Source organism: Cydia splendana, chromosome 10 (genome assembly GCF_910591565.1).
Source record: "Cydia splendana chromosome 10, ilCydSple1.2, whole genome shotgun sequence".
In the NCBI taxonomy this organism is placed as follows: domain Eukaryota; kingdom Metazoa; phylum Arthropoda; class Insecta; order Lepidoptera; family Tortricidae; genus Cydia; species Cydia splendana.
Window position 1 is genome coordinate 21,463,028 of NC_085969.1, and position 13,704 is coordinate 21,476,731.

Below are 13,704 nucleotides of genomic sequence, written 5' to 3' on the forward strand. Positions count from 1 at the left end.
CGAAGGGTTCCGTACCATAATGCAAAAAAAAAAAAACTAAAAAAGAGCAAAAAAAAAACGGTCACCCATCCAAGTACTGACCACTCCCGACGTTGCTTAACTTTGGTCAAAAATCACGTTTGTTGTATGGGAGCCCCATTTAAATCTTTATTTTATTCTGTTTTTAGTATTTGTTGTTATAGCGGCAACATCTGTGAAAATTTCAACTGTCTAGCTATCACGGTTCGTGAGATACAGCCTGGTGACAGACGGACGGACGGACGGACGGACGGACGGACGGACGGACGGACGGACGGACAGCGAAGTCTTAGTAATAGGGTCCCGTTTTACCCTTTGGGTACGGAACCCTAAAAATGAAGTTTTTAGTAAAGGACCCCGGACCTAAAGTATGGAAAATATGGTTTCAGTTAAATATCTTGAGATTTTGATATGTTATTTCAGAGTCCTGAACAAAAGTCTCTAGGGGTGCTACCACTGTTTCCGAGTGCATTTCAGAGATTCGACTGATTTTGAACTAGATAACATTATAAACGTCAAACTTCTATGAAATTATGACGTAAGTATTAAATAACACTTGCACTGGGTATGCTATCAAAATCGCTGCAAACTTTTCTTGGTCTAACTCTAGAAGAAATCTTTAAAAGATGCACGTGTAGGAAGCATTCAACAAGGTATTAATAAATGAAATTCACCTGAATTTTAACTTTTTATTATCTATTATTAGCCCTCGTGGTAGGGCTCCCCTCGTCGTCATTCAAGTGTACCGCAGGAGCTCGCTGACCACGCGCTTCTTGCAGACGAAATGTGTAGAATGTAGTTCGCTATAATACCGCGTATCATAAATATCGCTAAAACAAAAGTCGTCATAGTAGTGGACGTCGTACTTGCGAATGGAGCCACATGTCCGATACTGGTGGCCGCTGGGCCGGCCAACCGCCCACGGCGCGAACCCCTCGTCCAGCAACTCGTCTGTAACATAACATACACCGGCTAGGCTCCAGGGTCTCGAGCGATCACTATTACTATGGACACCGGACGATATCGTGGCTTTTTCCTTTTAGTAAAAGGGATTCATGTTAATACTTATATCCAAATGATAAACAGATTGTTAAAATTTTGTAGGCTAAGGCCCACTTGCACCATTCCTCTAACCCAGGGTTAACTGGTTAAACCTGGAGTTACCAGTACAATTTGACACTAGGTTAACAGTTTATCCGCTTGACTCCGGGTTAGTGGGATGGTCCAAGTGGGTCTAAGAGGTGGATGACCGCTTGTCCATACACACGTAATTTATACCGCTAGCACGAGTTGCGTTCTCGCGCGCGAGTCCATACCTACTTACTTGAAGTCGCGCTAGATGTATGGAGTCGCGCGTGAGAACACAACTCATGCTAGCAGGTCTGATCTTCCTCTTTGGATAATGGCATTATGGAATTCCTTTTTCGATTTTTTATAAAGAATTATAGGAGCGAAAAAAAAAAATCGGTAGCTCCTAATTCTTACATAATAAAACAAGTTGAAACAGTCAAAAGAGGACTTATTAACGTACCTACATAGAATTGTGTATTTTTTCCATATTGTTAATATCCAGAGAGGAAAATGGAGACTACGTGCAACGCGCATGTAACACCCCTGTACCTGTAGTTGCAACAGGCGTCCATAGGTTACGATGACTGCTTACCATCTGGGGGGCCGTATACTTGTTTGCCACCGACGTTTGTCCGATTTTTTTTAAATTAAATCAAGTGGGATAAACTGTCATCCATTAGAGAATGGGCCTTATGCTTTAATAGGTACTGACTGTCCGCGGTGTACCACACGCGGTTGGCGTCAGGCTAGAGGCCCACATACAGGAACCTCGTCGCCTCCCCATACTGCCCTCTGTCCTGCCGACACAATAACAACAAGATGCTCGTGTTGGTACTGGTACTGACTGTCCGCGGTGTACCACACGTGGTTGGCGCCGGGCTAGAGGCCCACGTACAGGACCCTCGTCGCCTCCCCATACTGCCCTCTGTCCTGCCGACACAATAACAACAAGATGCTCGTGTAGGTACTGGTACTGACCTTCCACGGTGCTCCACACGTAGCTGTAGTAGTCACGGCTAATGCCCACCCACAGCACGTCAGTTAGCCTATTATAAATATCTAAGTTCTGCCGACACAACAACAATAACATATTTAATAACATATTTTTTAATAATTATTATTTGATCGATTGATTTAATTCGTAGTACTTTTCTGTAGTTAGCTTAGAGGATATAACCAAACGGAGTAGCCATTAACAGGCGCTCTCCTCTGTCCAAAATAGGCGGCCAGTGGTCATACACTAACACATTGTATGGACTGACGTTTATCTGACATGGCTATTTTTACACGTTACGTATATACATTTGACGTGCCCCTCCTCCGCAAAAAACGGCAGACTATTTTGTACCGAAAATTACTGACATGGCGTCTCCGTTTGGTTATATCCTCTAAGGTAGTTAGCAATGTATTGAATATTGCATTGTATTTCTAGCGCTTTGTAAATGGGGGGTTCACCAGCACCGTGGCCTAGCTAGCTAAGTGCAATATTTGCTACTAAATGCAAGTAGTAGGTAAATGTATTTGTTGACATTTGTATTATTAATTAAATTATATTTTAATGTTCATAATTATTAAACAATACAATGTTCGACACAATAATATTATAGGGGTGTTGACAATTTTTAGAACTGTTTTCATTTTATAGGTAGACACGTAATTATTACATAAAAGTACTGACTCCCGAGTCACGACACTCACGTATAGTTGAATTATCGAGAAGATGGAATTGCATTTGTAGTGGTTGTATGCTGATAGTACAAGAAAATAGAAAATTCAAATATAGAATGCCTGTAAACAAACAATACTACTACATATGCAATTCCACGCTCTCGATGATACGACTATAAGTACGTACTGACTGACCTATCATCAAATGCCTAACCCACTTCCAGATGACCTAGCAAGTTTTAATTTGGCATCCAGCTTGTTAATTGTGTGGTTATGAAACTGAGATACTTAAAGAAAGAGTGTATTTTTTACGATTTGTATAATTGACCAAAAATCAGTCTGTCTGTACATACTAAGCGCCTAACGATTTTGTAATAGCAAAAATAAATATTAGTTTCGAAATCAACTATGATGAATACTAATAATTTCCATACAAAAAGTAATGATATTCCATCCAAAACATAGATGTGAAATGAGAGCCAAGTTTAATATTAAGAATATTCGTCGTTGTTGACTTCGCCGGAATAAGAATTGAGATCTATATGTGTGCCAAGTTCTAGTTTGCTTGGGGTGTAATTAAAGTTCAGGATTTGTCTTGGCTAGTTTTTATAAGGTCACTGTGAGCAAGACCGTCTACTAGGCAAGTCCGTCAATACGTTATAACTTTTGAATTTGAAGGCGTATGCCGCTTTGGAGTCCAGTTGATTAAGCAGTTGTTCGCGCTAGTTCCCACACTGTAACACAGATGGCGCTGTGACAACCAACTTCAGAGCAATCCGCCGAAAGAAGTCATTTCAAGTCCGCAGAAAAAAAATAGTTAAAAATAGTTTTTGAAAAGATTGTGCATCAGAAAGTAACTACGTAAGTAGGCATAAGAGCCAGCTATCTTTATTCTGTGTTTAAAATATCAGAAATTGGCTTAGTTTTGTAATTATACGTTCCACCATTTATCACATTAAAATTTGAACAAGTTGGAAAGTCCGTCTATTATCTACAAGGCAACTCCGTCATATCGGACTTTTGTTAAATCAGAGATTACCAACTGTTTTTGCGACTTTAATATTATAACGATTTGATAAGGTGACGCATGATGTTACTTAACTAAAATTTGATCTCAGTAAATTAAAAGAAACGATTAAAATTAATTTTACAATTACTATTAATCTTTTATTTCGGAATTACAAAAAATAATTACGCGTAATTATTTGCCAATAAAGGTTCACCACCCCATTTTCGTAGTATATCGGCATATACTTCGGCTGCCGTGTCACGCCAAACTCCGTTAACTCGAGTTACATGAGTTACGGTTAACCAGTCTAAATCGTCTTAAAAACCATTAAACATATATCTTCAAAAAGTAAATTTTGAAAATCCTCATTATTTACTGAGAAAAGCATATGACTAACTCATGTAACTTCATTTACATTGCCAATGGCGTCAGACACAACTCAGTTAATTTGAGTTGCATGATATAAATGCATGACTGACACAATCAAAATATCACCAACATTTCTTAAGTTATCGGAGCTAGGCATGACTGGCCGAGCGCTTGGTTTATACGACAACAATATTATTTCACTTGATTATGAAAAAATTACACATTTTATCTAGTAAATACGATATGGTTTATGCGCAAGCGGAATTATCCTTTGTGCTTAACGCAGGTATTGGTTATAATCTACCTACTCCAACGCCTCGTGCAGCAATATTCAATAAAATTAGTATGTGACAATTGTAACGGTGCGTAATAAGTGCAACAGTAACTAATGTAATGTAATAAAAAAACAACGGGTTGCACTCCGGGAGTGCCGACAGAAGTGAAAACTCAATAACTAGTCCAAAATGTTTGCAGCACTATGTATAATTGACCCATCCTCCTTTCTATTGAAAAACTTTAGTTCCGAAATTGCTGGCCAGTGAACTTAAATTTGTAGCGTTAATTGTTTAAAATTCGAATAGAAATTGTAAAGTTACCTTGCAGACCTCGCATCTAAATATATTTGGTCGTGATATTTTGAGTTTTATTCACCAGTACTAGAGTTCACTTTTATTAGCGATATTTCATCAAGATGAGACTTTATTGAATTATTGAATTATATTGGAGTGATATAAAGTTAGAATGTAACTGTGAGATCCTCGTATTTCAGTCCGTACAACAAGATTAGAACATTGAGCTTTATTGCTTAATATAAAAGTCCAGTTTTAAATAATTGACCTGATTATGATACGTTATGACTAAAGTTCTTTGGTGAATAACATTGTCCGTCACACATGACATAAGTCACGCAAGCGCCCTGCGCCGCCTACATGAAGCAGCCGGCTCAGGCATACATTTTCGCCGTGCGGTAGAAAGAGAGGAGAGACGCCTTCGCGTTACGCGTTACGCTGTCCCGAGTTTATCACTTTTTCCCCACCTCAAAAATTGCTCAGCGCCGCTAAAGAAGTTTTCACTTCAATAATGTAATTTAATGTAATGCCATAAAGATTCATTTGGAACCTTATCAACAATCGACAAAGTGGTACCTTTTACTAAACTCAAGCACAATTCATGACATTTTATGCGTAACACAAAAGGATCAATTAAATTGTTGACAAATTTGAGTTCGACGAAGACTTGAATCAGGTTGGTAAAGTAATACGTGTCACGTCTGATCACGCGTATGTCATGTAACTTGACTTACATGACTTCGTGTGACCACTATAGTATGGAAGAGTTGATCATACGGAACCATTTAATTCGAATGAAATGAAAAATATTCAATTATGCGAAAAAAAAATTAAAGGGCCTATTCTGTGCCCATATTTCCTACATGTAGATTAGAAAAAAATAACAAATTACTATGAACCGACAACGATAACAGCATTTGAGTCTTTAAAACTTTAAACGTAATTATCTCGAAACTCAACTTTTAAAGTTACATGAGATGCGCGTGACACGGCAGTCGGCGACTTGCCTTTGTTTTAGAAAAATGGTGTTTATTTTGAATCTGAACCCTATATTAACAAATGTTTAAAGTAGGTATACTTTTCATTGTCTAAATTACTAGACGGACTTCCCTTAAACTACACGGGAAGTCCGTCTACTCGCCGAATTTAAAAAATACTATTATTTTTGCTTAATTTGTGATTAAAATGGTCTGTCACTTATAGCTAAACTATTAAGTATGAAATTCTTCATCGTATGCGATTACAAACGGTGACGTAGATGAATGCCGGTCTTGCCCACAGTGAAAACTAAATTTTAGAAAAGTAACAATAGGAGAAATAATATAGCGTGTACGTAAGAACTAGACAAGTCAAATTCTAAACTTTAATTACACCCCAAACAAACAAGAGCTTGGCACCCATATAGATCTCAATTCTCCCCTCCCTGTCCCCCGCCCCCTGTACTGCTACAGCACGTGCGGTAGAGCCCCCTGTCCCCCGCTCCCTGTACTGCTACAGCACGTGCGGTAGAGCCCCCTGTCCCCCGCTCCCTGTACCTGCAGCACCGCGTGCGGTAGAGCCCCCTGTCCCCCGCTCCCTGTACCTGCAGCACCGCGTGCGGTAGAGCCCCCTGTCCCCCGCCCCTGTACTGCTACAGTACGTGCGGTAGAGCCCCCTGTCCTCCCCCCCAGTACTGCTACAGCACGTGCGGTAGAGCCCCCTGTCCCCCGCCCCTGTACTGCTACAGCACGTGCGGTAGAGCCCCCTGTCCCCCGCCCCTGTACTGCTACAGCACGTCCGGTAGAGCCCCCCGTCCCCCGCCCCTGTGCTGCTTGCTACAGCACGTGCGGTGGAGCCCCCTGTCCCCCGCCCCTGTACTGCTACAGCACGTGCGGTAGAGCCCCCTGTCCCCCGCCCCTGTACTGCAACAGCACGTGCGGTAGAGCCCCCTGTCCCCCGCCCCTGTACTGCTACAGCACGTGCGGTAGAGCCCCCTGTCCCCCGCCCCTGTACTGCTACAGCACGTGCGGTAGAGCCCCCTGTCCCCCGCCCCTGTACTGCTACAGCACGTGCGGTGGAGCCCCCTGTCCCCCGCCCCTGTACTGCTACAGCACGTGCGGTAGAGCCCCCTGTCCCCCGCCCCTGTACTGCTACAGCAAGTGCGGTAGAGCCCCCTGTCCCCCGCCCCTGTACTGCTACAGCACGTGCGGTAGAGCCCCCTGTCCCCCGCCCCTGTACTGCTACAGCACGTCCGGTAGAGCCCCCTGTCCTCCGCCCCTGTACTGCTACAGCACGTGCGGTAGAGCCCCCTGTCCCCCGCCCCTGTACTGCTACAGCACGTGCGGTGGAGCCCCCTGTCCCCCGCCCCTGTACTGCTACAGCACGTGCGGTAGAGCCCCCTGTCCCCCGCCCCTGTACTGCTACAGCACGTGCGGTAGAGCCCCCTGTCCCCCACCCCCATGTACCTGCACCAACACTTCGCGCACAATACGCCGCTCGTTCTCGCTATCGATTATTAGCAGTTCCGCGAATGATAGATAGCAGTCATCCCTGGCATATCTCCATGCGTTCACATGCCACGGCGAAACCCAGTAGCAGTTGCCCGTCTCGGCGATTTTGTCCACGTATATTATTCCCGCTGAAGCGATAGGAGAACCATACATTTCATTTAATAATTATATCATGAAATCAGCCCTAGCCGCATCATATACCTTAGTGTCTAAAGAAGAGACAAGTTCCATATAGATTTTCGTATGTTGACATATCTATTGCACTCTCATTATTATACCGGGTGTTTCCTGTAACAGCAGAAATACATTAAACAGTATTAAGCTGTACTCTATAAACTGACCAACATGTGTTCAGCAACTTTTAAAAATAATTTACGTTTTTTATTTTTATTACACTTTAAAGTTTATTTTAAGTCGCAATGTATTGCAAATGTTGTTATGTTTAAAGCGTGACAATAAGGAACGTTAAAACACTGATGTCAGCGTACATTGAAGGCAATATTTATTTTGTATGAAAAAAGGAAGTCTAAAAGATTCATAATTTTTAAACTTTGTTGAACAAAAGTTTTACAGGTTGAGGAGTATCGTGTTACAGGAACACCCGGTATAGCTGACAAGCTCGCACAGTGACATTGACAACCGGCAGCATTGGCGGGACAGCAATATACCTAATTATGCGAGTGCAATAGAGATGTCAACAGACGGGTCAATGTACGAAAATCTATATTGCACGTGTCTATGCTTTAAGAGTAATTCTCAAACAAGTGGCATCTTAACCTGTCATCGAGTTTTTGAATTGAATGTATGCTCATTTGCTCTTTTTCATATGAAACATAAACGTTTATAGATAAACAACAACAATGTTTATCAAGGCCAAGTCATTATTTTTATTTATATTGAATACTTATATTTAAAAAAAAAGTACCACTTTTCACTGTAACCTGTCTTGTCCAAATGCACCGCTCTTCCAGTTTTAGTTATTTAGATTTTATAAGCCCCAATTAATGTTAATAAAATATCATGCTATATAATAACATAGACAATATCTTTTAAAATGTACGTTGCACGGGTTTCATATATAATTTTTGTACAACAATATGCACGCACGAAGATTGTCCAATGATAATGTTCACTGTAACCTGTACATCCGCGGTATCGCATCTCACTCACACACACAAAATTATATCTAGATCATAACTGTGACAAAATATTAGCTATGGGCATCGCCTGAGACTAAAGTGCATGCTAATGACCTTACTCAACCTACTATTAATCACTTGTCTGTCCGAAACTACGACACTTGAGTCATAATGGTTCCTTACGGTCATACGGTGATTAGTCTGATACTTAGCTAATATTTTGTCACAGTTATGATCTAGATATAATTCCTTCCTTACATTTGTGTTCCTTACTAAACCTAATTAAAGACAGGAATCTGAAGTAACAAAATGTTAACTTTTAACTTTTGACTTTGGGCATAGTTCCATTTGTATGGAAATCGTTACCGCCATGCGCTATAAATATTTTTTTTATTACGAAAAAATGTATGAATGCCTACTATAAAGTGATATTTTTTAGAATAAAGAATACATGGGCTACATCGTCCAATTTTTATTTAGTGCAAATCGCCACACGGTGATTGTAACATCCAAAATTGACACAAAAAATTACATACAAGTTTCATTTTTTGTACAAAAATCATTTTTTTTTGTATGGAAAGGTATAATAAATATTTCAAAAATAAATTCCTCGTCCCTAAATTATACGAAAATGATATATAACTTGCCCTCGTTGCTAAGACTAGGAAGGAATATAGCATAGATTGGACCTGGGGAGCCGACCCTTTCACCCCCCCCTTTTTGAGGGGTCTGCATGGTACGATCTCCTGGCTACCGGGCCAGATCAACTTTGTTTGACCTAAGGAACAATCGTGCCAAGCGGCATCGCCTGAGACTAAAGTGCATGCACTTCCATACATTTGTGTTCCTTACTAAACCTAATTAAAGACAGGAATCTGAAGTAACAAAATGTTACCTTTTAACTTCTCTCGATTATTTTACGAAATTGGTATGGGGCATAATGTAATAATATTATTTTAATATTGTATGAAGGTATATATATTCATCTATGCTAAAAGTGAGACATTCGTATTATTATCCGTTTAAGATATAAAATCTAAAAGAATGTATTTTTCACTGTAACCTGCTTTACTTTAACCTGTGATCAATGTAGAGGTTAATGTAAATCTTGACAGGTGATTGTGTCTTCTGACTCGATACATATATGTACAAGACCTTTCAGTCTATATATGTCCGCTTTCACTAGCATAATAACGTCAGCTCGTGCTGGCCGTCTGGATGTTCACACAGGAAATGCAGGACTGATTTTAGACTCTTTCAATTTGATTATAATTAATATTGTATATTAAAACTCACTTTAACATGCTACATTTCCCTCCTAACCTGTGTAGTGTAACTTTAACCTGTAAATCAAAACTTCAACTCGCCATAATTTCGTTCCCTTTTTAACCGACTTCAATTTCATAGAAGGAGGAGGTTCTGTATTCGGTTGTGGCTATCTTCTTTTTTTTTTCTATGTACGTTCACCGATTACTCCAACATCCGTAGTCCGATTTGAGTAATTCTTTTTTTGTTTGAAAGGAGCTACCTCAAAGTTGGTCCCATATCAATTTGGTTCTGTTTTGATGATGGGATCCATGAGGAATTCAGGGAACTCCTCAATTTTTAAAGGCACATGCATGGTGATTTGGGTGTTTTCTTAAGCAACTCGAGCATTTTCTCCCGAAAACCACCAATTTGATGAAGTAGACCTGATGATGATGATTGTTTTGATGATAATGATGATGATTTTTAATGTAGTATGTTCAGCGATTACTCCGGCACCTGTGATCCGATTTGAGTAATTCTTTTTTTGTTTGGAAGAAGTTACCTCCAAGAGGTTTCCGTATTATTTTTGGTTCTGATCTGATGATGGAATCCATGAGGAATTGAGGGAACTCCTCAATTTTGAAATGCACGTGTAAAGTGATTTCGGTGTTTTCTAAAGTAACTCGAGCATTTGCTTCCGAAAACCACCAATTTGATGTAGTGCGACTGTAACCTTACCATGAGCAAGACACTACCTCCGATCAGTAGCCTTACCACGAGTTTGACATTGACATATTCGCTAACGTCTTCGTAACTTACTTTTTATGCATCTCGCTCGCACTAATATGCCAGTACGAGCGAGATGCAAAGAAAGTAAGTTACACACACACTAGCGAATATATCAATGTCAAACTCGTGGTAAGCTGGTAAGGCTAGTGATCGGGGGTTAGGGTTAGGAGTTAAGGGGTCAGGGATTAAGGGGTCGGGGAATGGCGTTTGAAGGGTTGCTCGTTCAGGGTCGAGGGGTTCCTGGATCAGGGGTTGATGCGCTGTGAGGTTGAGTGATTGGGGCGTTGAGGGATTGGGTCAGTGGCAGGGCGGAGGATGGATTTAGTGTAGTAGTGACAGGAATTATAATTTCCCAGACGGACTCGAGAAAATTCCTGATTACATATTTATTACAGTAATAGGTACACGAATTTAGTGTTAAACATGATCTTGTTTTTCATTCATGCGTCGCGCTCTTAACAATGCGTTAAAACTAAAAATGGAAAAATAAAAGCTTTTTACAAAAATAAGCAAACCGACTTCGATCGATTCGACTTTGATCGTGTGTTCTGAGGTGTGTTCTTAGATACAATCGACGTCAAAGATATGTTTACACTTTTGCACCTTACTCCTTTGTAATAAGGCGAAAAGCGTAAACATATTTTTAACGTCGACTCTACAGAAAGTACGTTCATTGTCGTCGTGTAAGTCAACGTAGGTACATCCTTATCGAATCGCACCAAAATCATGGTATGCTTCAAAATTTGGCTTGGCACCGACTTCAAACATATCAGTTGGTAACGCATAGACTTCAAAAAGGATAATATTTTATTTCATCCTTTTTGAAGTCGGTTTGCTTTATTTTGTGAAAAGTTTTTATTGAAATTTGGGTTACCTACTTGAAGTATTAAAAAAATATTTTCTATCTTAAAACTGAAAAAAAAAAACACAAATAATGTTTTTTTCATTAACTTTAACCTGTAGATGCCACTATTTTGAGAATCACTCTTAACATGTCTTAATCAGTTCTAATTAGATACAACAAATTTGACAATAATTAAACCAACAAAATCTCTTCAGTACTCACCGGATTTAGCTGCAACAAAAACAAATTATTTATCTATTTAGGTAGGTTATATAATATAATCCATCAAAAATTCATGCAATATCATCAATCCAACATATCCAAAATATCTATTTAATGCTGACGGTCCGAGATATCAATTATTTTATTTTGCGAAACATAAACTGGCTACTTTTTACACATTTTTAAGGATGGTACTTTAGAATGTCTAGAGCAGTCCGGGTCTGTCTGGGCCGAGCCACCCGACCGATATGATGGGTGACTGGGCCGAGCCACCCGACCTATATGATGGGTGACTGGGCCGAGCCACCCGACCGATATGATGGGTGACTGGGCCGAGCCACCCGACCGATATGATGGGTGACCATAAATAATAAATACTTAATATTCAATTAAGTCTCACAGTAAGCTCAATAAGGCACATAGAAAATACTATACAGAATGATTCATTGAGTCGTGATCAGTCATCAAGATTACATTGATTTTTTGGTAAATTGAGAGAAGTTCATTGCCGCATTACAGCTGAGAATGGAAATCAGTCACATCATTTTATCACGGAAGTTGACGGTACTGCAGCAGTAACGTTGCAACAGAGTAATGTTGCTGCAGTCGCCACCCGAATGTCACCTTTATCATACCTTATAAAGTAATTGAAAACGCGAGCGAAGCGAGCGCGAAAATTTTTCGATATAAAAACGAAATTTTAGTTTTAGTCCCAACCAGGCGCGAATCCAGGATTTCATACAGAGAAGGGATGGGACAGTTTTCTATCAGCCTAGCTTCGCATAGGGCTCGATATTTAAGGGTCTCAGCGAGGTTGTTTTCATGCATAAAATATGCAAGAAAGCAGAGAGCTTGGAATTGAATTGGCGAAGTGTGAGAAAGGCAGTAGGCCCAGCTACGAAAGAGGAAAGCTTGGATTTGGATCCACGCCCAAGTGTAATTAAGGCAGAAGATCAACTTTGCCGTAAGGCAGAAGACCTCGCATAAGACCTAACGCCGAACCGCAAAAGAGTGGGTTGAAATCGAATCTATGCATGTAATCACGACTCTTCTACTGCTACCGATTGTTTCCCAAAGAATTACGCGCCATTATTTTTGCAAATTAGCTTTTGGACAGCTAAAAAAATCGTGTGGTAAAAACGATGTGTCTGTCCCTAATTTTAAAATTTGTTCACCTTTTTCAACCTGGCATTTTGGTGCCCTCCCTGAACGTGGTGCCGTAAGCACGTGCTTGTTTTGCTTATTAGTTACAAAGTCTTTATTAATTCAACCATTAAAGTCGACGAGTACAAAAAACTTTAAGCTAGCTCTCAATTTAACATTTTTTTTAAACATTATTTTTAATTTGACCTTACAATTACTCGTAAGTAGGTAAGACCGTTAAATATTTAAAATGATTATCTTATCAGAAAATTATCACCAATTACTCTAAGAAAACTACTACTCTAAGTAATCCGGCACTGTTAACAATGTATTTTTTATGTGAAACGTGAGTGAAATCTCTTTAAAAAATCCGTAGGGGTCGGATTAAAAACTGTAATTAAGTCCGACTCACGCTTGACTGTACATTTCTAATAGGTTTTCCTGTCATCTATAGGTATAGACCTATTTTATGTATTTTTTTCAAAATTTTAGACCTAGTAGTTTCGGAGATAAGAGGGGGGAATGGTCATTTTTTGCCTATTTTCTTGAATAACTTCTAAACTGTTGATTCGAAAATTATAAAAAAAAATTATTTGAAATCCTTACAATAAGCTCTTTCATTTGATATGTAACATGATATAGTTTGAAAAATTTTTTTTTTCATTTTTTCATTTACCCCCCAAAAGTGGCCCCCATGTTTAAAATTCATTTGTTTACGTTACATGTCCGTATTCGGGTCACAAACTTACATATGTGTACCAAATTTCAACTTGATTGGTCCAGTAGTTCCGGAGAAAATCGGCTGTGACAGACGGACAGACAGACGCACGAGTGATCCTATAAGGGTTCCGTTTTTTCCTTTTGAGGTACGGAACCCTAAAAATATCCCAAATATCTATAATATATAATTTAGCCTATATACGTCCCACTGCTGGGCACAGGCTTCCTATCTAGCACTAATATAGTCCCAAATTTTTTGTTGTACTTTTTATTTTACCATGTTGTAGGCATAATTGATTTTAATATCCACGCCAAATGGTAGCTTTCTAGCACTAATGATAACGGAGCAAAGCTGCGGGCTGACAGACAGATAGACGGCCTTGGCGAAACAATGAGTTACAGCCTG

At 39.8% G+C, this 13,704-nt stretch overlaps 2 protein-coding genes and 1 long non-coding RNA gene across 3 annotated transcripts in view; 1 reads left to right on the top strand and 2 right to left on the bottom strand.

Annotated features, from left to right (window-relative positions):
* LOC134794442 (solute carrier family 22 member 3-like) overlaps positions 1 to 13,704 on the top strand; it is a 361,574-nt gene that overhangs the window by 274,387 nt on the left and 73,483 nt on the right. The window lies entirely within an intron of this gene.
* The window catches only part of LOC134794467 (uncharacterized), a 359,568-nt gene that overhangs the window by 113,518 nt on the left and 232,346 nt on the right, over positions 1 to 13,704 (bottom strand). The gene's annotated exons all lie outside the window — the stretch shown is intronic.
* On the bottom strand, positions 694 to 7,361 carry LOC134794421 (uncharacterized). The gene is made up of 3 exons (XM_063766231.1): positions 7,149 to 7,361; positions 2,068 to 2,155; positions 694 to 969 (listed from the first exon to the last, which is right to left on the bottom strand). Exons 1-3 carry the CDS (start codon positions 7,344 to 7,346, stop codon positions 755 to 757), a joined length of 501 nt encoding a protein of 166 aa, XP_063622301.1. The 5' UTR covers positions 7,347 to 7,361; the 3' UTR covers positions 694 to 754.